The following is a 23,403-nucleotide window of genomic DNA, read 5'->3' on the forward strand; positions in this document are numbered from 1 at the left end:
AGCTGGCCCTTTTGTAAAACATGATGTTCCTGAAACAGAAATATATCTTGGATGTTTTTGTCACATTTGTTGTACTAATGTCTGTTGACTAATTTGTGAAATTTCCTATTTGTAGTCGGAGAATAATGATCCCTTTCTATAATGATGGACCAGCATTGTCTGTCCTGTTTCCAGTTCTTTTAAATGCATGTGCTTAGGAAACAGGAGACAGGAGTGCAGCGTGTTCAGAGTGTGGGATTTGCAGAGTTTGAGTGTTGGCGATAATACTAACAGCTGTGTGACTTGGGACAAGTTGCTTAACCTCTCTAAAGGTAGCTTTCTGAAAAACAGGCCCAGTGGTGGCTCCTAGAGGAAGCAAGGATGAGGCGATGTGTGACAACATCTTGTAAAATTCACAGTGCAGTTCCTTCTCCCAGCTCAGTGTGGTTTAGGAAATGTGCTTTTTGTTTTGTTGGGGTGTTTGAAAGAAAGAGGAGTGAAGAAGGGAGAGATTACAATAATGTGGCATGCTTTGATATATATATATATATATATATATATATATATATATATGTGAGAAACTTGTTTTAAAAAGAAGTTGTCTATGCAGTACAGATCCAAACTTAGGCATTATATGGTAAAACTGAGAAACATCAAAGACAGTCTTAAAAACAAAAGAAAAAAATGACAAAATGACACCTATGAGAAAGCCAACTTCGTATCAGCAACCATAGATTCCTGAAGACAAGGGAATGGAGTCTGGAGGGACAGTAAGACTGAACTGGAAGTCTATACCCAGCTGAATTCAATAGTGAGGACAAACTATAGACCAAGATGGAGAGTGTTTACCACTTACATACCATAAGAACTAAAGTATTTAGTAAGAATAATATAAGCACCCACTATAATTTAAGCTCCATGAGAACAGGGACTTTGTTTTGTTCATTTCTCTGTCACCAGCACCTAGACAAATGCCTGGCATGTTTAGGTTTTTAGCAAGTATTTTTTCAATTAATTAAGTGAATAAAAAGCAAGAGGAGAATAGGCTGGGGTCAATAATGAGCAAAGAAATTGGGAAATATGTTTGTAGACCAAAGGATTGACCATTTAAACAACAGTGAATTTGGGAGGGAGTTAAAAACTAGAACTAAAGTACCAGCTCATGTTAACACAAAAGATGGTAAGATGTTCTAAGGAGGATGGCAGGAGGCATGCTGTTTATCTTAGATTCATTAGTTCAGGTGTGCATATTAGCATTTTGAATGACTACTAATAGTACAGGGATAGAAAGCATCACTTCGAAACCAGTTGAAAGGGGAAAAAATACAGAAAATGAGATAAATAAAAACTCAGGAAAATGGGTCTGGATGAAGCAAAAGAAATTAGAACAACAAAAATCATGGTAAAAATCACAACATAAGATGTAGGAATTTGTCCAGAAATGTCAGGAACTATACCAAACACAAAATAGATTATATTTGCTAAAAGACAGAGTCTCAGATTGAATATCTTTTAAAAATTATGCTATGTATTATTCCTGAAGAGAATACCTGAACATAAATACCCAGGAAGCTTCAAAATTATATAAGGTATAAGAAAATGATCTACTAGGAAAATATTAATAAAAACATTGGCATAGGGATATTAATATTAATATAGACTTGAAAGCATAAAATATTATTAGAAATAAAGAGGATCTTCAATTATAAAAGAAAGAATATCAATATATACTAACAACATAGTCTCAAAATTTATAAAACAAAAATAAAGAGGACTAAACCATGGCTATGTGAGTCAGTTTGTTTCACATAACAAATAAAGGGTTCAATTATACACTTGTTGAGTCAGGAACTAAAATATGAGGTAGAATTATAGGATAATAAACTGTATTTAAGTCCCGTTCTATGAAAATGCTTTTAAAATGTTACCTTCTGTACATGTCTTTTATTTTATTTTATTTTATTTTTTTGAGGCAGAGTCTTGCTCTGTCCAGAGTGTAGTGTTGTCATCATAGCTCACTGCAACCTCAAACTTTAAAATGTTACCTTCTGTACATGTCCTTTATTTTATTTTATTTTATTTTATTTTATTTTATTTTATTTTATTTTATTTTATTTTTTTGAGGCAGAGTCTTGCTCTGTCTAGAGTATAGTGTTGTCATCATAGCTCACAGCAACCTCAAACTATTGGGCTCAAGTGATCCTCCTGCCTCAGCCTCCTGAGTAGCTGGGACTAGAGATGTATGCCACCATGCCTGGCTAAGTTTTCTATTTTTAGTAGAGATGGGGGTCTCGCTCTTGCTCAATCTGGTCTCAACTCCTGAGCTCAAGCTATCCTCCCACCTTGACATTCCGGGGGGCTAGGATTACAGGTGTGAACCACCATGCCCCATCAATGTCTTCATATGTAAAGTAAAAATGACAATCGCAAGCTTTCTGTTTTACGGATCCCAAGAAAACAGAAACGACTGTGTATTCTGCTGCCTTGCCACACACTCTGTGTATCTTTGAAGCATTTCTTTTCCATTTTAAATGTGCTCTCCCTTCTTTCACCTGCTGGAAAATATTTTGTCTCTTTGTAGCATAAGAAATGTGGAAAATGTACTCCTATCTCCCCTTTATTTTTTTCATAAGATAAGCTATTGCTGTAATTACTGTGGCTTGAGGATGCATGTGAAATTTGGGTCATATGAATAAAGACTTCAGGCACCAAAGAATCTAAGAGGCAGAACTGCAAACAACCAAGTTCTAGAAATTGAGGCTCTCCCTCAAGAGGCATATGTACACATGACTGCAGACCGGCTGCCCCCCTCCCTTCCACATGACTTCTGGAATATTTTAGAATATGAAGGATGACAGGTTCCTGAAGTTTCTCTTGTGGGCCCGCCACCCTTTTTGACCTTTCTGCCAGTTTGTTTGGTTCCTTTTATCCTAAATTAAAGAAGTATCTTCTAGGGCTAATGTTGCCCTGTCTTCTAATGGTGAGCTCGTTTCCTCATGTCTCAGACAATCATGGAAACTGTCAGCACAAGCCCTTGGGACAGAGAGAATGGGAAAACTTTATTTCTGGGGAACATTTCTGCCTGTAGGTTTCTAGGGCAGGCAAAGGGTTGAAGTAGCACCCTGCAGCAGGAGCTGCTTTTCACCCTGGTTGGGAGCAAGGCAGTTGCTGGCATGCTCCTTCCTCTCCCATCTGAGCTTTGTCCTTTGTCCTTTTTCACCATCTCTTGCAGATTGTCCCAGGACTCCAAGGGTTACCTGACCCTCTTCCCCAAAATGAAAGTGTTTAAGCCCAAATCTTAGTTGTGTGTGAAAAGAGACCTTTTACTAATCGCTTCTGTTCACTTTGCAAATATCTGCACCCAATTTCTCTCCATCTGTTTTTTAAATAATCACCCACTGCATGTCAGGCATTCTGCCAGGTTGGGGGGCAGCCAGGTAGCCTTAGACCCAGACCCCCCACTCCCACCCCCAGGGGGCATGGCAAGCTGCCAGAGGGCTTTCTGTGGCAGTGCTTGATGTCTTGGCCAAGACATGAAAATCAGTTGAATTGGGCTTACCGACAAAGACAGGTGTTGGAGGCAGATGTGGAGTATGGCAGGTGGACTCTTGCATGGCGTGGCTGTGGGGCCTGTGAGGCTGGAGGGGGCCCAGGGCCTCCCAGGGCGGGCATCAGCACACAGATGCCCAGTCTGTCCTCTCTCCAGCCACCTTTCTTCCACACCTGCCATCAGGTGTAGCACGGGCTCCACCCCAGCGCGCGGGGCCTGTTCTCACTCTCGTGTCTTGGCTTCTCCTCTCTCCTTGTGCTCTCCCCAAGCCCCAGCCACACCTGCTCCCTTCATCATGGCCTCCTTCCCAGCATCTTTTTCTTCTGGCACTGCGTATGTATAGACCCTTTCCTCTCTTAAAGAAGATCACTTGCTGCTGCTGTATTTTTTAGGTGCCAGTGGGTTTCAGAGAGTGCTCTGCCACTGGTACTCAGCTTCCTTGCCACCCACTGTCCAGCTCAGGTCTAGCTGACGGAGCTGCAAGCAGGAGGCACTCAGCAATCAATTACGGTTGACCAGGAACTGAGACCCAGCTGCTCACATAATTCCCCTCCTCTCTCATTAGGGTGGAAGTATCTGATTCATTCAGTCCATAAATAAATAGTGACCCCCTGTCGTGTGACAGCACCAAGTGATCAGAAAAGAACAAGACAGATGTGGTCCTGCCCCCTGGCGCTCTGGGATCTAGTACATGCTAGCACATGCAGGCCTTTCATATCCCAGAAAACACTCCCTGAAACATTTCAGGCTAGTTCTGAAAGGAGTTTGCTCAGCCTCAAATTCCCACCATCAAATGTTGTAGGTAGAGGGACTGTCCTGCCAGAGAGGAGCCAGCCACAGATTAAATATAGTAAGGTGGGCCAGGGGGCTACAAGACCTGAAGAAGAAGGGCGAATTCTCTCTAGCCCCTCCACCTTGTTTAATAAAGATTTTTTTTTTTAGTAGTAGCATTTTTTTTTTTTTTTCCCAGACAGAGTCTTGCTCTGTTGCCTGGGCTAGAGTGCCATAGCATCATCCTAGCTTACAGCAACCTCAAACTCCTGGGCTCAAGCAATCTTCTTGCCTCAGCCTCCCGAGTAGCTGGGACTACAGGCATGCATCACCATACCCGGCTAATGTTTTTATATATATTTTTAGTTGTCCAACTAATTTCTTTCTATTTTTAGTAGAGATGCAGTCTCACTCTTGTTCAGGCTGGTCTTGAACTCCTGACCTTGAGCAATTCTCCTGCCTCGGCCTCCCAGATTGCTAGGATTACAGGCATGAGCCACCACGCCTGGCCTTTAGTAGCATTTTAAGCAGGAAGCGATCATGACTGTTCGGTGCCTCCATAAGGAGCCTGGCTGATTTATTGAGACCCTGTGCAGTAGACGTGGTCTAGAGACAAACAGTGGCCTCGGTCTAGAGGCAGAATTATGCTTTGTATTTATAGCTTCATTCATTAGAGCTTTCTAGCTCTTCTTAAGACAGCGCGACCCAGTCTTGCTTTGGCATAAAGCGAATGAGGTCTGCTGAAAGGAGTTACCTTCACCAGCCTCCCTTCTCTGCTCTTCCCCTCTCTTTCTGCTTTCTGTCAAAGCAAATTGTGATTAGAAGGACTATGACATGTCATATTTTAGGGTTATGTGGGTGTTTGGGGACAGAACAACCTTCGGAGATACGTTAAGAATTGGAACAGAGGGGTCTACAGATGTGCCACCTTGGACACACCTGGTCTCACCTGATCTCGGAAGCTAAGCAGGATTGGGCCTGGTTAGTACTTGGATGGGAGAATTGGAACACAGGGGTCTTTAGTGCTTAATAAAGAGCCTTACTTGATTTTCGGAAATAAATTCACAAAGGTAGAACAAATATTAGGATCTAGAGAGAAGAAATTTCCTTTTTATGTTAAGTTTAAGGTTACTTTCATTTCTTGGGGTTGTGCTTTGATGGTTCCTTCATAAAATTAATTCTAAATTTGTTTTAGTTTAGAAATCTTAAGTTAGCAATTTATTTAATAAAATTTTTCTTCTGGTTAACTTAAGGTAGTGGGTTGTGGCATGATGAAGTAACATAACAGAGATTCAGAAAGGAAGTGGTGAAACTTTATGGTTGAATTCATCAAAATGTACTAAATATAGATTATTATATAGAACAATTCTAGCTTTCTGAGAAGGAGGAACCTAAAAGTTTGAGCCTCGTGTTTACTTGGTGGAAGTGAGTCATACAGCGCAGCGTAACTTCTGCAGGCGCAAGACGTAGGTGCAGCTGCCCGGGTTTCAGGATTCGTGTCAGACTCGGCTGCAGCCACCTCAGGAAGCACTTGGATCCTTTCTGCATGCAGTTTTGCAGGGCCAAGAACCTCCTCATGACTTATCTGAAGATCCATTCCTTTATTTCGTGCAGTGATTGTGAGTAGAGCTCTCCTATTGACTGAATCCGTGCTAATTGATTTAGAGTGTGTGGTGTGCACGGCTGTAGTACATCTTCATGCACTCGTGCAAAAAAAGAAATTAAAAAGATGGTTTCCTGCGAAGCTTCTGCAGATGACTGTTGGAAGGGAAGATGCTCTTTAACAGTAACCTTTTGCCTTCTAAATAGTTATCCAAGTTAATGTTTCTGTTTAGATTTAAAAGCTATGATTACAACAACCAGCAAAGCCCAGGACGCTCTGGTTCAGGAAGAAGCTGGTTTTGACGGCACAGAAGATGTCTTTACTATCTATCATTAGCAAATCTCTGGCTCTGTGTGTGCTTAAACCACCTTCGCTCTTTTCGTCTTATCCGTGGGGTTCAGATTACCTTCCAAAAACAGAACCTGTCACGAAGTTGTTCTCTGGGAAGCCATTGCTGTCAACAGCTTTTCATAACAGCCATGCAATCATTGTGTCTTCCTGGATAAAGAGTGTCATTTAGGAAAGCAGGAAACCTGAAGTTCATTCTAGATTTTCAGAAATGAAGCAGGCCAGATAACTCCCTGGCCACTACTGAACTCATTCATCTTTTGGGAGGAGACATTACCTCTGGAACACATGGACATACAGAATGCCTCTACTTCTGTAGCATGCTCCAAAGTTCTGACTTGGTACAGCTGTTAGAGCCTTGCTTCAATACATTAGGCTGCCATTTTGCAGTAAGTTTGGTTCTTAATATAAGGCTTGTTGTTTTTTAGTCTTTTAAAATAAATAGTGGAGAATTCAGGGCAAATTATATGCTGTCAGGAATTTCTTTTAAGTTGGTGTGTATTTACAAGCTATCAAATAGTCTCACCTGCCTTTTTTCCTTGTTAAAAACACTTCTAAAATTTACTGATGTGACTCCATGGCTTTCCAATTGTATGACCATGGAAAAGTTAATCTGTCTGAGCTCAGTTCCCCTAGCTGTAAAATGATACCTAATACCTACCTTTGCCAGGTATTTATTAAATAAAACATGCCTGACTCTCAGCAGGTGATCGTAGTGCCAAGTCCCCGCCTACCACAGTTAGAGCATTCAAATTATCCAGATATTTTGGTGAATGCTGGCATTGTGTTTTAAGGCTACTTAGCAACATTTGGGAATGGCTCCAGAGGGGACTGTAGGTATATTTATCCCCGCCCTACCTTACCTTGCCAAACTCCCGCCATCCCACACACACACAAAAAACTGTGTCTCTGGTCAAATACTAACAGATACAGAGAGTAGTCAGTATTTTGCTTTGTCTAGGTAAATGTCACATGGAACTTTCTGGGTCTACTGTTTGTGTTTGTGGTTTTATCATTCACCTCTATGCCATGTGCACCTGTTTGGGGCAGGAGGATGGTGAGCTAGCCTCCCAATACACTGTGCTTTCCCCTCATGGGCAAAAAGATGATCTCTGGGGACCTATTTGCCTTTTAAGTGATCATTTAAATTATCTGGGGCATTTAATTTGCACTGTAGAAGTACTGGCCCATCATTCTTTTTCATTATATTTCTATAGTAGTAAAACACCTTGAAAGTTTTCTGTTTGTGGACTTTGTTCCTCTTTAAGCCAGACAAATAGAATAGAAGTATTCTGGCCTTAAAATGCTTATTTTCCTCCTTTCCTATCCTAAGATCAAGAAAACCCTTTTTTCCCACTGGATTCTAAATACAGCCTCTGGCCGTCTTTGGTAAGAAACAGGCTTTGTAGCTAAGGATCAAAAGGAAGGGGAGAGTGGGAAGTGCCTTTGCCTTACTGTGGCTCTTGTTTCCCTGAGTACATCCAATTATGCAACTTGCATTTACTTCTCAAGAAAAAGAGGAAACTAGTCAGTCTCAGGCCCTGGCCAGGCCCTTGTATTATCTCCTTTAATCCCCACAGCAGGGATGACCCCTAGCCCACAGATAAAGAAATGGGCCATAGTGAGAGGCCTCAGAGGACAGGTCAGGACAGGACAGCGAGTGGAAGAGAAGTCCAGGCTCTTTGGACTGTAAAACTTGCTCCGTCTCTGACTCCCTGCCTCCTTTGAGTCCCGTGAGCGAATGTCTCCTTGTGAGAGGAAGCCTGGCCTGGTCTGGACGTTCGTGGTTTCGACAGTCCCAGCTCCACTGACTGACTTGGATAAGTTACTTCACCTTTTTGTGCCTCAGTTTCCTCACTTGTGATGTGGGAATAAAACAGTATCCACATCACAGAACTGTTGTGAGGCACAGAGTAAGTGCTCAAAAGGTAGCATTTCTGATCAGTATGGTTTATATTAGCACAAGAGACTCTCTGATCTCCCGTTGCTAGAGGGCCCAGGAAGGTCCTGTTCCTGGGGAGGCCTGGCCAGGGGCTCCAGGGACACGAGTGCTGACCCTCACAGCCCCTGAACCTTTTGTGCTCCCTGTTTTCTTTGCATGTAAGATGAGACCTGGGAGAAATGATTGCTGTTTAGTGTCCCAGATGTCTAAAAAATGTCTCTGCCTGCTAGCAAAGAAGTGGAAAAGCTTTCAGAAATGTAATGTTTAGCTGTTGGGAGGCATCATCATCTGAAAACCCACTTGTCAAACAGGAGAGGTAAATGATCTCAAAGCTGTAGTGATGATCAGTAAGAAAGCAGGACTTTTCAGAAGCACGTGTGCAGTGTTCTGTGTTCTGCATACAGCTTGCTGCCCTGTAGCTTTATCCTGCACTGAGGCCCTAGCGCACCTGCCTTGGAGATGCAGACCATGGCTCCCAGGGGCCGCTCAGCTGGGGGTAAGTGAGGACCTCGAACCTGTCATCCCTGGAAGAGTCACTTGTACGTGCAGCCTCTGATGGTCAGAGGATCTTTGTGGGCAGAATGCAGGCAGAACCTCCCTAGTGGACCCCTAGTGGTAAGGGCTGACTGTCACAAGGAGGGTCTACTGTTGCTGGGTGTGCTGAGCCCCAGCTTCAGGAGAGACGGGCCTGGATGAGATAGTCCCCCCCCCCCCACATTTCTCCCTGAACTGTTTACTTTGGAGTGTATTTCCTCCCAAGGAATGACATTTTCCTATACAGCCAAAATACCACCATCAAAATCAGGAAACTAACATTGACACCCTGTGTAACCTGCAGACACCATACTGACCTTTGTAAAAAGGATCCAGTTTAGAATCACCTGTGACACTTCACTGTCACACCTCTTAGTGTCCTTAAGCCTGGAGCAGTTGTTTGTTTTTTCCTTGATTTTGTGACCTGACACTTGGAAAGATTGCTGGCCTGTGGTTTGGAGGTTGTGCCTCACCTTGGGTTTGTCTGGTGTTTTCTCATGACCAGATTTGGGTGATGTGTCTTGGGCAGGAGTATCACAGGGTGATGCCACATCCTCCTCATGGCCTCCCTCAGGTGGTGCATGGTCTTAACTTGTCCCTATGTGATGTTTACTTTGGCCTCTGGGCTGGAGTGGTGTCTGCCAGTCTTCTCCACTGTAAAGTCAGTCTTCCCCCATTGGAATTGATAGGCACTCTGTGGGAGGTGCTTGGAATTCTGTGATATCTGGTTCCTCGCCCAGTGTTATTTGTTTCTGTCCGTGTGGACTTGTGATTTCATGGTATTTGGTGGGTGGCACTCTGAGACTGTCAGAGTCGATTACTCTCATGCTCAGATCGTCCCTGGCTTGGCTGGCAGGAGCCTCCTCAGGCCAGCATCTGTGCCCTACCTGAGCATGTTGCCCCCGAGCACATCCTTACTTTCGGGTGCAAAAGATGTTTCAGGCTCATGTTGTCCTTTATCCCCGCCCCAACCCTGCAATCAGCCGTTTCTCCAAGGAGCCCTGGTTCCTTTCAGAGGAGAATGGTGTTCAGCAGCCAGATTCTGGCACTGAGTATGCTTATTGCTGTTGGGCTATTGCTGCTCCCTGGCCCTCCTCCAGACGGTGCACGGGAGAGGGAGGCGTGTGAGTGCATGTGTACACACACACACACACATGTTCACATCTGTCTGTGGAAAACTATGTATTCACACCTAAACCTCTGATTTCTGCCTGGTGCTAGGGGTTAACTCATGTTTTCTCGTTTTCTATACTCGTAACTCCCTTCACTCAGAAAGGAAACCTGGCTCCCATTATTCCTAATGTGCTGACTTGATTATTAAATCCCCTTGGATGTAACCAGTCTCCCAAAGTGGAAGCCACCCTTGTCGCTCCTCCGGGACCCTTACCTGTGCGCCACCTTGCACCCTCACTGCTGAGATACCTTCCCTGCTCAGCTTGAGGACGGAACTGTTTGAGGATGAAGGGCTCAACTTGTTTCTCAAGGGAGCCAAAAGCGGACTTCCTGGGCCTGCTCCCGAGGGCCCGGAGTCTGTTCTTGTCCTGCACTGGCATCCTCCGGCCTCTCAGCGAACCCCTCACTACAGCTGCCTGCGGTGCGTCTGGCTGTAGCAGACCTGTTTCTTTGAGGAACCCATTTACAGCCTCGAATTCATTTAGAATTAGAGTATTTTTCAGAGTGTTCTAACCACGTTTACACTTAGCTTTCAACTCTTTAAAAGTACTCTGGGTGCTTTTCTGTATAGTTACTTCCTTTTTCTCAAAAAACGTGTAGCCTTAGGTAGAAAGATGAGCACAGAATTACCAGTAAGTTAGAAACACGTGAAGAGGGACAGCAGTTTACAGCTGTTTGGAAGTTAGCATTTAACTTGCACTTGGGGATTATAAAGCAAATATGTCCTACTGAGAGACACAGAACTGGAACTCTCCACTGTGTCATAAAACTGGGAGAAGAAGTGAAGCAGGCATTTGTGGCTATGGGCTGTCTCCTGGCTCCACCCGGGCAGAATTCTGGAAGTCCTTTCTGAGTCATGAGACAGCAGCAACTGCCTGCAGGTGCCCTGCCACTCGTTCAGATGCAAGTGCTTTGCCATGAGGTTCAATGTTTAGCAATTTCAAACAATATTGGGAAAAGCTGCCATATAGAAATCCTAAAATCATCTCTCCCCATCATATTTTCTGCTTGATTTATGTAAGTGATCAAAAATGTCACAAATTGCCTCTGTGCTGCTGTATATCATGGCTCCCAGCCTGGCTGGTTTGCTTTTTATTCACCTTCTGTTTCTCCGATGTTCCCTTGTGCAGAACACATACACCAATGCGGATAAATTACTAGAAGCGGCAGAACAGCTGGCTCAGACTGGGGAATGTGACCCAGAAGAGATTTACCAGGCTGCCCATCAGCTTGAAGACCGGATACAAGATTTCGTTCGGCGTGTTGAGCAGCGAAAGATCCTGCTGGACATGTCAGTGTCCTTTCACACCCACGTAAAAGAGGTGAGGCATCAGGAACGTAACCCTTGGGCTGGAGGGGTCTTTGAACTCTTTGGAAGAAATTTGAGTGTGGTCATACTAGGAGGAAGTGGACAAAAGATGACAAGTTATGAGGTGTAGCTCTCTAGTGCCCCGCGCGTCTTTGTGGACAAGGAAGAGCTGGATGTGTGCTGGCCTTGTCTGGCTGCCTGTCCTGGGGGTGTCTGTAAAGAGAAAACTCATGAGGGTTGGCATGGCAGGGGAGAGGTGTGGATCTGGAGGTGAGCAGGGAAAACAAGGGACTGAACGAGATCCTTCAACCTTGGAAGGAGACAGAGCAAGTCCATTTCGTATAAATAGAGGACCTGCACATTATTGGTCAGACCTGTTGGGTTTCCTTTCTGTGTGTTGGCCTGTCATGCAGCTACAGTCAAGATTGCTGCCTGATTAGATGAGGCTACTCTCAGATACTAATAAAAGTGAGTATTATGTAATATTGAGTTTAAATCAACCAAAACCAACATGGTATGAATAATTTTAAAACTAATGTCATAGGTATGCTTTTGTTAATAAATTTATCTCATGATAAGAGATAATGTGTGTGAAAAATAGGTAGGTATTAATTATACCTTGCGTATATATGTTATTCATGACGGAAATCATATAATGTTACATTGAGGAAACTACTGTGTAGCTGTTGAAGAAAAAAAGGAATTATACTAAAAATTAAAGTTCTCAGGGTGACTACAGATTGAGTAAGGATGTCACCATACTGCATCTTATTTCTGTTTAACGAGAAAAAATTACCTGCTTCAGGAAGGATCACAGTATGTTATGATATATAGGACTACTGATGAAAAATGGGAGATCGTAAGGCCTGGATTGCCTTGTTTAAAGGCACCAGAGATCAGGAACCAATATATGAACTTAAAGGAGAGGAACTCCACCACCAGTTATGGATCTTGGGCAGTTAGTCCTCAGTCAAGTCACTTGGAACTTGACTGTTTGGACTACAGGAAAACCACGCTCCCTTCCCTCTGAAACTCTGTGCGTCCATGAAGAGAGTGTGGGGAGAGTATTTACCTAGCTGCTGGAACCTCAAGAGTTTGTGCTCAGCCCTGCCTGGGCTGGCAGCCAGAGCTCCGTTCTGCAGAGGGGCTGGTGCTTGGCGGGCCTGTGATGGTCAGAATAGAAACCTGGCAAAAGTAGCATCCTTGCCTGCTCTTAATAATGCCATAACCGAAAAAGGACTTGAAAATATTTACAAAGAGGCTATTTTTTCCAAGGAGACATGTTAATTGGACATTCTTCCGCGGCAGTTTCTGGTTATCGATGCACGTAGCACTAGGCTGTGAGCTCCTCACTCATCCTGAGCCGAGCCATGGTCACTTCTGCGCTCCCTGCCTCTGGCGTCTCCTTGCGCCAGCCTCCCTGCAGCACTGCTGCCAGAGTTGTTTTTCTAAAATGTAAATTTTACTAGATCATTTCCCTGCTTTTCAACATCAGTGATCCTTCTTGTACCTGGGGCCAGCCCGAATGTCCCCACATCCAGTCTGGACCATATTTTTCCTTCCGGCCCCATCTTGTACTGCATCCTCCTCTCCCAGCTCCTCTCTCCCTCAACAGTGTCCCCAGATTTCTGAGGTTCCCTCTGACACCTTTGAGACTGCGACTTGCTGCCTCCCTTCTCTTCCCCAGGCAGAGTTAGCCGCTCTTTCCAGCACCTTCTCGAGCTCTCCCTCCACGCCCGTTACAGCACTTGTCATGCCCTATTAGGTTGTATGCTGCTCTCTGTTTACTGTTAGTGTTAGTATTTAGCTTCTCTGTATTTTTATACCCTTGCTGAGAGGGAGGGAGCAGGTTAAAGGTGATTGGTGTATAAGAGCATGCTGTGCCTTAGTTCATTAAGCAGTGACATAGGCGGAAAACAGGCCAGGAGCACAGAGCAGCCTGGACCCGCCAGAGGGCCAGGGCCTGGCAGGAACGTCCAGTCTGTGGGTTCCTCACTCAGGCCACAGGGTGCCATTGCCCTGGATGCCACAGGTGTCATGGGAGAGGAAGGGAGGGTGGCCGGCAGCTGGGCAGCAGCCGTCAAACCAAATGGAGAGAAAGGGGCACAGGGCAGACAGCCTCGCACCTGTAGCACATTCTGGAGCCAGGTGCCGAGCAATATTCTTTAGGAGCTTAGCAGTCTAAGGTCAGGATTTAACTTCCTTTTAAGACACAAAACTCTTTCCATGAAGTAGTGTTTATGATTTAGATCACAATCTCTTCCACTATGTGATAGTTGTCAAAAAGCAGGCCCTGAAGGAAAGCATTTTGCAAAAGCTGTTCTCCACAGACTCCATTTGGGTTTATTGGTTTTTGTGATATCAACAGCATTTTTTAAGGAAAATTATCATAGTAAAAGAATTCCACATGGAGTTTATATTGTCATCAGGCTTGGAAATTATTTTAAAATGAAAATACATTTTGTTTTCATTGACTTACACTGTAGGAACTTGGGGTATCTATGAGTTTGTAAACTAAGGAGACCTTAAATCAATTTTAAGGTCAGGTTAAATGGTTAAGTGGTTAACCATAAATCAGGTTAAGTGGTTCACATTTACAATTGGGGAATTTTCAGTGCATTCATCCTTTCCTTTTCATATGAAAGGTTATCACAAGACAGGCACACGCCTGTAATCCCAGTGCTTTGGGAAGCCGAGGCAGAGAAGATCGCTTGAGGCCAAGAGTTCGAGACCAGCCTAAGCAACATAGTGAGAACCCGTCTCTACAAAAAATAGAAAATTTAGCCAGGCAGGGTGGCCCACACCTGTAGTCCCAGCTGCTCAGGGGGCTGAGGCAGGAGGATCGCTTGAGCCCAAGAATTTGAGGTTGCTGTGAGCTGTGATTGTGCCACTGCCCAGGCAAGAGAGCAAGACCCTGTCTCAAAAAATATATAAATAAATAGAAAGAAAGAAAGAAAAGAAAAGTTATCATAGTAGTGGAAAAACTAGTATGGTATGTTTACCCTGATTTGCTGCTGCTTAAATGTGTGTGACTCTAGTGACCTGGAACCAAGGAGCGATTCGGAGCCCCGTTGGAAGTGCGTAGTGGGACGTGCACACGTGCTGGTGGAAGTCTGAGCACAGACATTCAGGGAAGCTGCCCGTAGGCTGGAATGCCGCCCGGTTCTTCCCTTCATGTGCTTGGACTTCATTTTTAGCCCCAGCCATTTTCTCAGTAGACTTATCTTTTCCTGACCAGCCCCCAAATTCTCTTCCGTGTTCTTTCTCTGTACTGCATGAAAGCCCTAAAACCCCCAGGAATATTTGGTAGGTTTTATGCAGGAAAGAACAGTTTCTTCAGTTGTTGTGTTTTGAAACTTAGAACCAGTTTAATGAGTTTAAAACAAAATTAATAGTGAGACACGAGCCAAGAGGAGGATATCATACTTTTTAGGTGTTTGCTTTAAGTAACTGAATGTATTAACATATTAGATAAATGAAAAAATTGCTAAAATATATTATGTAAATGAGTTTTTCTCAAGCATGTCATACCACTTAAAATTACATAGCGGAAGACAGAAAAAGCAGCTTGTCTTTTTCATTTAGGCAAATTCATGGAGCTTTTTAGAAGTTACCTGTCAAGGGCTGTCCGCCATACAAGTTAACCTTCCTCGCTGCCAGGTGTTCTGCACGGTTGTGTTTCTCACTTCATCCAGAGTGTAGTTGGCACCCTCTCTTTTTTGCAGTACATTTCTGGCTCTCTGATGAACAAGCAATACCAAGGTGATATAACAACTCACTTTAAGAAGGTGCCAGGGCAAGCTGATGTGTGCTCAGCGTTAGCTCAGGAATCTCTAAGAATCCCACCTGGCAGAGGGTCGTGGTTGGAAGTCTGGCCCTTAGATGCTGCAGACAGATACCCCTGACCTCTGTTACCATGGAGGGCGGAACAGGGAATGCTGTTCCTGGGAAGAGTGGAAAGGGAAATGTCTTCACACACAGGGCACATATTTTCTCCCTTGAGGTTGGATGCAGCACGTGGTTGATAGCAATGTCATCCTCAGTTTCCCACTCAAACCAGATTTAGAAGTATTCCAGGACCCCGTTTCCTCTAAAAAGAATCATGAGATGCTTAATCTCCTTTCAGAAGGCTTACAGACTGGTGTTTTGGCCTGTGTTTTTTTTGTTTGTTTGTTTTAAATATTTAAAAGGAATATGGCTGGCCTAACATAAACTTGGGGAGGATTTTTATCCTTCTTCCTCTTGCCCTCCACCTCTCAGGCCCCTTCGGCATATTCCCTTTGGTCACTGGTAGCATTGGTTCACATCAGCTGTGTGTATAATTCTCCCACTGTTTGTCCTCTATTTACTGTCCCTCTTTCCTTGTGAATCCATTTTCACTGTTCATTCATTCATTCGCTCACTTTTTACTCATTCCCAAGTGTGTCCACAGCCAACTGCAACGTGCAAGGAGATGACACCAAAGTGAGTGACCAAAGGAACAACGCACTTCTGCTTTTGTGTGTGTCACACATTTTAGACATTTGTTTATTCCTTTCTTTTGATAGACTTTAAGTTCCTTGAAGCCCAGGGCCATGTCTCACGTTATCTTTGTTCTCACTAGTTAGCCTACTTCCCAGAGCTGGCAGATACTCAGTAAAAGTTTGTGTGATAAATGATGTCTATTTCTAGCACATCATTCTGAGATTTAATGATAGATTTAGTGATTGAATGATATTTCTATTTTCAAATATAGCAAAAGCGTAACTATTTTCATCCATTCATACTCATTCAACTTCATTCTCAAAATTAGGTCCTGAGCTAACTGATAATTACACTTGATATTTGTGGGTTATTTGAGGCAACCAGGTGGTGGCATTGAGCTCTCCACCAGAGTTTGTTTCTGGAATCGATTGAGTGGCCTTGCATTGAATTTTGTTCCCTGAAGCCATGGTTTCCCAGGAAAGATCATTCCCATTTGAATTGGGCTGTGATTCTTGGTGGGTTAAGTAAAGAAGCCTCTTGGTTCTGTTTCTGCAAACTTACACACTGAACTGGGACAAGGTTTTCTTTTGAGTAATGCCTGGGAAAAGAGGAACCTTTCATTTTATTCAGAAGTCAAAAATAAAGGCCTCCTAACCACCTGGAGGTTTTTTTGTTGCAGCATAGCAGTCTGGCTTCCTTTCTATGCCTAAGGATTGAGCCTGCAGACTTCTTTATGCTCAGGCCAGTGCTTTTGGAGGGGAGCCTGGGGAGAGAGCCTTGCGCTGGAGTTGGGAGGGTGCTGGAGTCGGGGAGGGGTGTGGGGAAACGGGTATGCTCTGCATCTTGGTGTGCTTGGTGTGTATCTTGGAGCTGCCTTGATCCTCATCCAGTTTGTTCCAGGAGTATGTTGAAAACTTACCTAGTGCTTTCTGAAGCAACCGCTGCTTAAAGGGCACAGATTTCTTTCCTCTTCTTTACCTTGTGGAGCTGCAGATTTTATCTGGCTTCTGGTGGTTAAACTAAAACAGGAAAACTGACTAAAGGTACACAGTTCTCCTTGCATAGACTAGCTGTCCTCCAGTGGCTGTTAGCCTGTTAACCTAGCAGGCCCAGCCTCCTCCTCGGGGCTTTCCCAGGAGGCCTCACACTTTGCATGGAAATGACTCTGTAGGCCACAGGCCACTGTCCTTGTTTCCCTAATTACCCCAGCCTCTGCTGAGCATTTGATTCCTCCTCCTGTTGTGCAGACTTCTGTAAAATTTGGTTCCCAGTTTCCAAACCTTTTCTTTAGCCTTCCCAGAAGTAATTTTCCTGATGAGTCACTTGTCTATATTTTCTAAAATGACTTGCTTTTTTAATTTCCTTCATTCCTATTTATATCCCACTTATACATACAAATGTTCCTTGACTTATGTTGGGGTTATATCCCAGTAAATCCGCTGTAAGTGGAAAATGTGTTCAATAACCAATAAACCCATTATAAAGTCGAAAATTCGTAAGGTGAACCATCGTTAAGTCCAGATGCTCCTCAACTTGCGATGGAGTTTCCTCCTGATAAGCCCATCGTGAAGTTGAAAAATCATAAGTTGAACTATCTTAGGTCAGGGACCATCTTTACTTGCAAAAATAGGTGTCATATCTTTAAACATATTCCCCAGCTTTTTTCTTTTTTTTTTTTTTTTTTTTTTGACTTTTTATTTTGAAATAATTGTAGATTAACAGAAAATTACCAAAAAAGAGAAGTGGCCAAGAAGTTCCCTTGCACCTTCACAAAGCCTCCCCCAGTGGTGACATCTTGCATAACCTTACAACCTTAGTAACCTATCTAACCAGGAAACCACCTCTGCCACAGCCCACGAAGCTTACTCACATTTTACCAGGTTTACATGCACTCATGTGCGTGAGTGTGTATTATGTGTATTTAGTTCTATGTGGTTTTATCATGTATGGATTTGTGTAATCACCACCACTTTCAACATACAGAATCATTCAGAATTAATTGTTCCGTAACCAAAGGACTCCCTTTTGCTGCCTCCTTAGAGCTATACCCAGTCCCTACCCAATCTCTAACCCCTGGCAGCCACTGATCTCTTGTTCTCTGTTATTTGGTTATTTCAAAAATGTTACATAAGTGAAATCATACAGTATATAACTTTTTGAGATTACCTTTTTTTATTGAGCATAATTCCTTTGAGCTCCATCTACTTTCTTGCATGTATCAATAGTTCTTTCTGCTTCATTGCTGAGTAGTGTTTCTTGGTATGGTGAGATTATGTTTGTTTAGCCATTTAGCCATTGAAGGACATTTGAGTGGTTTTCAGGTTTTGACTATTACAAAAAGAGAATCCGTGAACAATCTTGTTCAGGCTTGTGCTTGAACATAGTTTTCACTTCTTTGGGATTAATGCCCAAGAGTGCAGTTGCTGGATCCTCCGGTAAGCACGTGTAGTTTTAAAAGAAACTGTTTTCCAGATTGCATGTACCATGTCACACTACCACCACAAATGTGTGAGTGATCTTTTGACTTTTAACATCTCAAAGTCCAGGATTGCTTTGATAAATTTGTCAATGAGAAAGGTTAAGGTCCAACACTGTGATATTTTAGGGTGCAAAGTTTATCCTATACGATCAAATCTTAGTAATTTGCGTTTAAGGTTAAATTCCTTGATGGCATTCCTTAGCGCATTGATTTCTCTATATGCAGTCTTACACACTGGATTGATTTATCTGACGTGGGTACAAATGAGCAATTAAAGAGCCACAAGCAGTGAAAGCAAGAGGAAACTGCGAGCCTGGAACCGTCTGCTGTGCCATCAGCCCTGTGTGGCCCAGGGTTGGGTTTGACTTGGACCCTCAGCTGCTCCCTCCTCGTGTGGCACCATGTCTTTGTTCAGATGTGGTGTCTAGTTTGCCACCCTGATTTAAAAAAAAACAGGTGATCTTATGGTGGGAATTTAAAAAAAAAAATTTAATCTAGTCATTTATGCTTTCTTTCTGTGAAAATATAATCTTTATTAAAATAAATTGAGAAAGCATATTATAGCGTGACGTGTCCCCTGAATGACTGAGTGATCTGGGATAAGTTACTCTGTCCTGCCTCAGCTCCCCCAACTGCAAAATGGGAGTAATCTCAAATGTTTGAGAGATGTGAGACTAATGAAATTACGTGTGTAAAGCACCTGACAGTGCTTTTCTTATAGAAGCTGCAGTAAGTGTTCTTTCTTCGTCCTTACCCCTGTTGTAACTTTCTTGATAAAGACAAAATAATACAGATTTTAAAGTAAGATGCAAAGATATAAATACCTAAGGTCACATCTGGTCCCTGCCTCGCTAATCTACTTCTGGTGCCTTTCCTCAGAGTAGTCACCTCACGCTGACCCTGTTCTTAAGATCAAAACAGAAAGCCTCTTGTGGGATGTACTCAGCTCAGTTCTTTCTCCAGCTTCGGTCCCTCAGAGTGGAGTAGACTGTGAGAAAGAATCCATACTCAGGGTTCCATTCATATTGGTAGAAATTATTTTGTACACATCACTATTGATCCCAGCAGAATCTTCAAAATAAATAAATGATATTTTTTCACCAAATATATATAAAACATTTGTGTTGGCCAGTGGGAAAAGAGTAATGTTGTGATATTATCTAAAAGGAAAGTCCTTTTGTCAAAATAATATATGTAAAACATAGTTTCTATAGAATGATTTAAACTGTGGTTTAAATTCATGAATTTTATGTTTGTTAATACTGGACCAATATTTTCAAGTAGGGAAAATCTTTATTCCAACAGGGAAATTAGAAGTTATTGTGGAAGATAATATGGCATTCCACTATACCTGACACATCACAGTCGTGTGGTAGAGTTTATTGGATGAATGAGCTAATAATGTATTACCCTCATTTGTAACTCAGTGTTACAATGGGGATTGAAAGTATAAGACCATCTACCAGACTCCAAATTTTCTAGTTTCTTGTTGAAGGGTTGCCTCTAAATGGAGAGCTGTAAATGTCTGCTCTAATTAGCTGTTTATAGATAGGACTTGCTTAATAAATAAGATGAGGAACCTCAACACAAGTCAGGAAATGCAATGTTATCGGTCTTAAAATGCTTCATTGAAAATGGACATACATATGGTAGTGCTGTTTACTTGTTAAATTTCTTTTTAAAGGGCACTTTAATATTCTTGATTCTTATTTTGATACTTAGCTGGGATTTTAGTAGGCCAGCTTAAAAGTTCCACATAAACCAGGCTTGGAGAGACTGATGAGGCTTTTTTAGTTTAGTTTTTGTTTTCTCTCCTTTTTATTTTCTTAAATTTTATTTTAGCTTATTATGGGGGTGCAAGTGTTAACGTTACGTATATTGCCCATGTCTCCCTCCACCTTGAGTCAGAGCTTCAAGTGTGTCCATCCCCCAAACGTTGCACATCTTACTTGCTGTGTTTATGTATACCCATCCTCTCCTCCCCCCTCCCACCTGCCCAATACCTGATAAATGTTATTCCTATATGTCCACTTAGGTGTTGATCTGTTAATACCAATTTGCTCGTGAGAACATGTGGTGCTTGTTTTTCCATTCTTGAGATACTTCACTCAGTAGAATGGGTTCCAGCTCTATCCAGGAAAATACAAGAGGTGCTATATATCACCATTGTTTCTTAAAGTTGAATAGTACTCCATGGTATACATATGCCACATTTTATTAATCCACTCATGAATTGATGGGCACTTGGATTATTTCCACAGCTTTGCAATTGTGAATTGTGTTGCTATAAACATTCGAGTGCAGGTGTCATTTTTGTAGAGTGTCATTTGATCTTTTGGGTAGATGCCCAGTAGTGGGATTGCTGGATCAAATGGTAGATCCACTTGTATCGCTTTGAGATATCTCCATATAGCTTTAAATTTAGAACCAGAAGATCACAGAAGGGTTGGGCTTCTGCTAGGCACCCGTGATGTTGATGGAATAGACATCGTCAGCTCTCACTTTCCTTCTCGTTCTCAAGGTGACTGCTCTCCAGACAGGCTGGGGAAGCCAGAACCCAAAATGGGAGAAGGCTTTGTAAGAAAAGAGTTATAGTGAGTTCAAGTCCATTCCAGGACAAATTAGATCCCTGAGTACTAAAAGAACTTGATAATTAGACCACTCAGTTAGGTATGTCAGTCTTCAAGGAACTGTGGGAAATAGGAGACACCAGAGACCGAAAACACGTTGTGCTTTTTTAAGAAGGTGGACGTCAGCTCATTGCTCAGGTTGAGATTAATCCTAGGCAGAATTCTAGAGGCGTTCTTCAAACTACTAGTACAGGAACAAGTTAGAGCATGTTAACTTTATTTCGTTCTTTACTAGGTTTCTGGTTTGATGAAGGGCATGCTGTGGGCATTTGCCCAGGCCTTTAAACATCTATTTTGTAAACTGATAGGAAAATACAAGCTGCCTGTTAGTACAGATACCAGAATTAGGCTGTGAAAAAGAATCAAGTGAGGGAGGGTCAGTGGAACCAAGACTCTCCTCCTCCTTCCATACTGACCTCCAGGTAAATATGCCAAGAAGAAATTTCTGATAGTAGGACATTACTCATACCCAGTATGTGGGCAAGGAAGTCACCTCTGGTCTAGAGCCCTGATTGGCTCAGACTTGCTGATGAAGGTAGTGATGGGAGATGACGGTCTCATCATGTTATGGAAACTGCAAGTGGGTTTCAGTATAGTTGCTCATCGCACAAAGATACAATTATTGAGGCAATGAGGATTGTCAATGAAGAAAGGACTTTTTTAAATAAGAAAGTTGTCTTGTTGGGAGAACAGGAAAAGCTGCCTCAAATCTATCTCTCTAACTCAGGGAGATAATGGGCTTTCTAAGAAGGGGCCACATGCCTTGGGGCTGGCCGTGGTGTCCACCTTCATTGTGGGCATGTTGTGGAGGAGGGTGAGTCTTGGCTTCAGGAAGTCTGCCCAGGGGCCTTCTGAATCTCAACCCCTTTGTCTTGCAGAAAATCTGCCATTTCTTGGAAACAACTCAAAAGGTCAAGTAGTTAGTTAATGGGGAAGATTATAGAAAACATATGGAATCATTGAAATATTTTCATGGAGCCAGTTACAGTCATCTCAGGTGGACCTCCTGCAGGACAGACTAGTTTATCCCTTGGTGTCACCTTCTGTAGGGGAGGAGACTCTGCAGTCTTTAGACTGACTCCACCTAACCTGCTCAGAACTTTTATGTCTGCATGTGACATCTGGAGAGATTGCTCATCCAAATTGAGGCATCCTGAAAACCTTGCGTTGAGAGCTGTTTCTCTTAAAAGTGGACAGATTCCCACAAAGCGAGGACAGATCAGTGCCATAGCAGAAATCATTGTTGCTGCATTAAAACCCTTGCTAGTGAGACTGTCCGTGTAGGGGGTTATTTAGTGGATGATGTCAGCAGGGCCGGAGGAAACTTCCACTGTCACATTGCAGGTCTCTGTCCCCTTGCAGAAAGCCTGTGGGTGGCTGGATTGGTGTGGCAGACATGCTTACCAAAGTCTAGACCAGTGTCTGTCAAATATGTTGGATGATGGAATTAGGATCCCTGCAGATCTCAGCAGTAATAAGTCAAAATCTGTCACAGAAAATTTCATTCATAGGTTTGAATATAAGAGTCTGTTTTGAATCAAAACAGAATAAAGACCACATAGGTGACAATAGCTTGCATTTAACAAAGAAATGACTTTGCATAAGTGAGGTGACAGAGTCCACAATATTGTTGTGCCCCCAAATTGTCATGACCAAGAAAGGAGTCATCGTGCTCTTTGGCTGCCGTGGGATCATACGGGTATTGCGTTCAGTTCTCTGGCTATCTTGGAAGGAACGTGAGCTGGTGTCGAAGGAGCCCCAGGTCATGTCATGCCGGCAGAGTTCAAGGAATAAAATGGTAGCCTACGGGAAAGGCCAAGAGGCTGTGGGAACACTGGCACTATCTCCTGAGATTTGAGGACCTGTCATGGCAAAGAGGAATTACTTTGACCAACTGTGGTCTCTCTCCAGATGAGCCTGGGGCTGGGGGAGCTTTTCCCAAACTTGACACTCCCAGGTAGCAGTTATTACTGAAGAGAGTGTATGTCTTATCCTTCGGGGATGTCAGTGAATGGAAAGGAAACAAAAAATACCTAGTGTCAGATTCTGTTTTTAGCAGGATTAGACTTGATGTGCTATCTGGGTAGTTGCAGCCCCTGGCGTTCCCACCCTGAGCTTTGGCTCTGTGTCAGTCACGACCCTCTCTTGTCCCTGGCTGGGAATTGTTGCCATGTCACCAGTGCCTCACCTGTACTCACCCCCCAGCAGGCATCCAACTCTGATGCCAGAATGTCCACGCACGGTCCCTTCTTAACATGTAGGGCTGCCCTGAACATGTTCCTGTGTGTCTTTTCCTTTCTTACATGTTTGCATTGATACTATTTCATGTACTGACTTTGACTTGCTCTCTGTTCCCCTCACCTCCACCCCATACATCCTTCATACATGCTCTTTCATCATATTAAGGGATTTTTATCCCACTTACCCAGGAATAAAAAGACGTTCCTCCAACCCTGCTCTTCCTTAATCAGGGCGGCAGGTGTGTGCACCCTCAGCACACTTGTCATTTCAGGCAGAGGAACATGCTGTACATAGTGGGAATGGTTCTCTATACCTGCTTCTTTTCTTTCTTTTTATTGCATTTTACTTTTTGGAGACAGAGTCTTGCTCTGTCTCCAGGA

At 43.2% G+C, this 23,403-nt stretch overlaps 1 protein-coding gene across 5 annotated transcripts in view; it reads left to right on the forward strand.

The window, feature by feature from the left end:
- TRIO (trio Rho guanine nucleotide exchange factor) overlaps positions 1-23,403 on the forward strand; it is a 339,933-nt gene that overhangs the window by 179,285 nt on the left and 137,245 nt on the right. For 4 of the 5 annotated variants that reach the window (XR_012921664.1, XM_076007936.1, XM_076007937.1 and 1 more), the window contains exon 11: positions 11,031-11,222. Coding sequence is in view for 4 of the 5 variants with exons in the window: in XM_076007936.1 (XP_075864051.1) it covers positions 11,031-11,222 (192 nt within the window). In the remaining variant the exon portion in view is untranslated. Of the gene's footprint in view, positions 1-5,484; positions 5,920-11,030; positions 11,223-23,403 lie in introns of those variants that run through there. The other variant, XM_076007939.1, reaches the window with a different exon arrangement.

The sequence above is a fragment of the Microcebus murinus genome, chromosome 11 (assembly GCF_040939455.1).
Source record: "Microcebus murinus isolate Inina chromosome 11, M.murinus_Inina_mat1.0, whole genome shotgun sequence".
Taxonomy (NCBI): Eukaryota; Metazoa; Chordata; class Mammalia; order Primates; family Cheirogaleidae; genus Microcebus; species Microcebus murinus.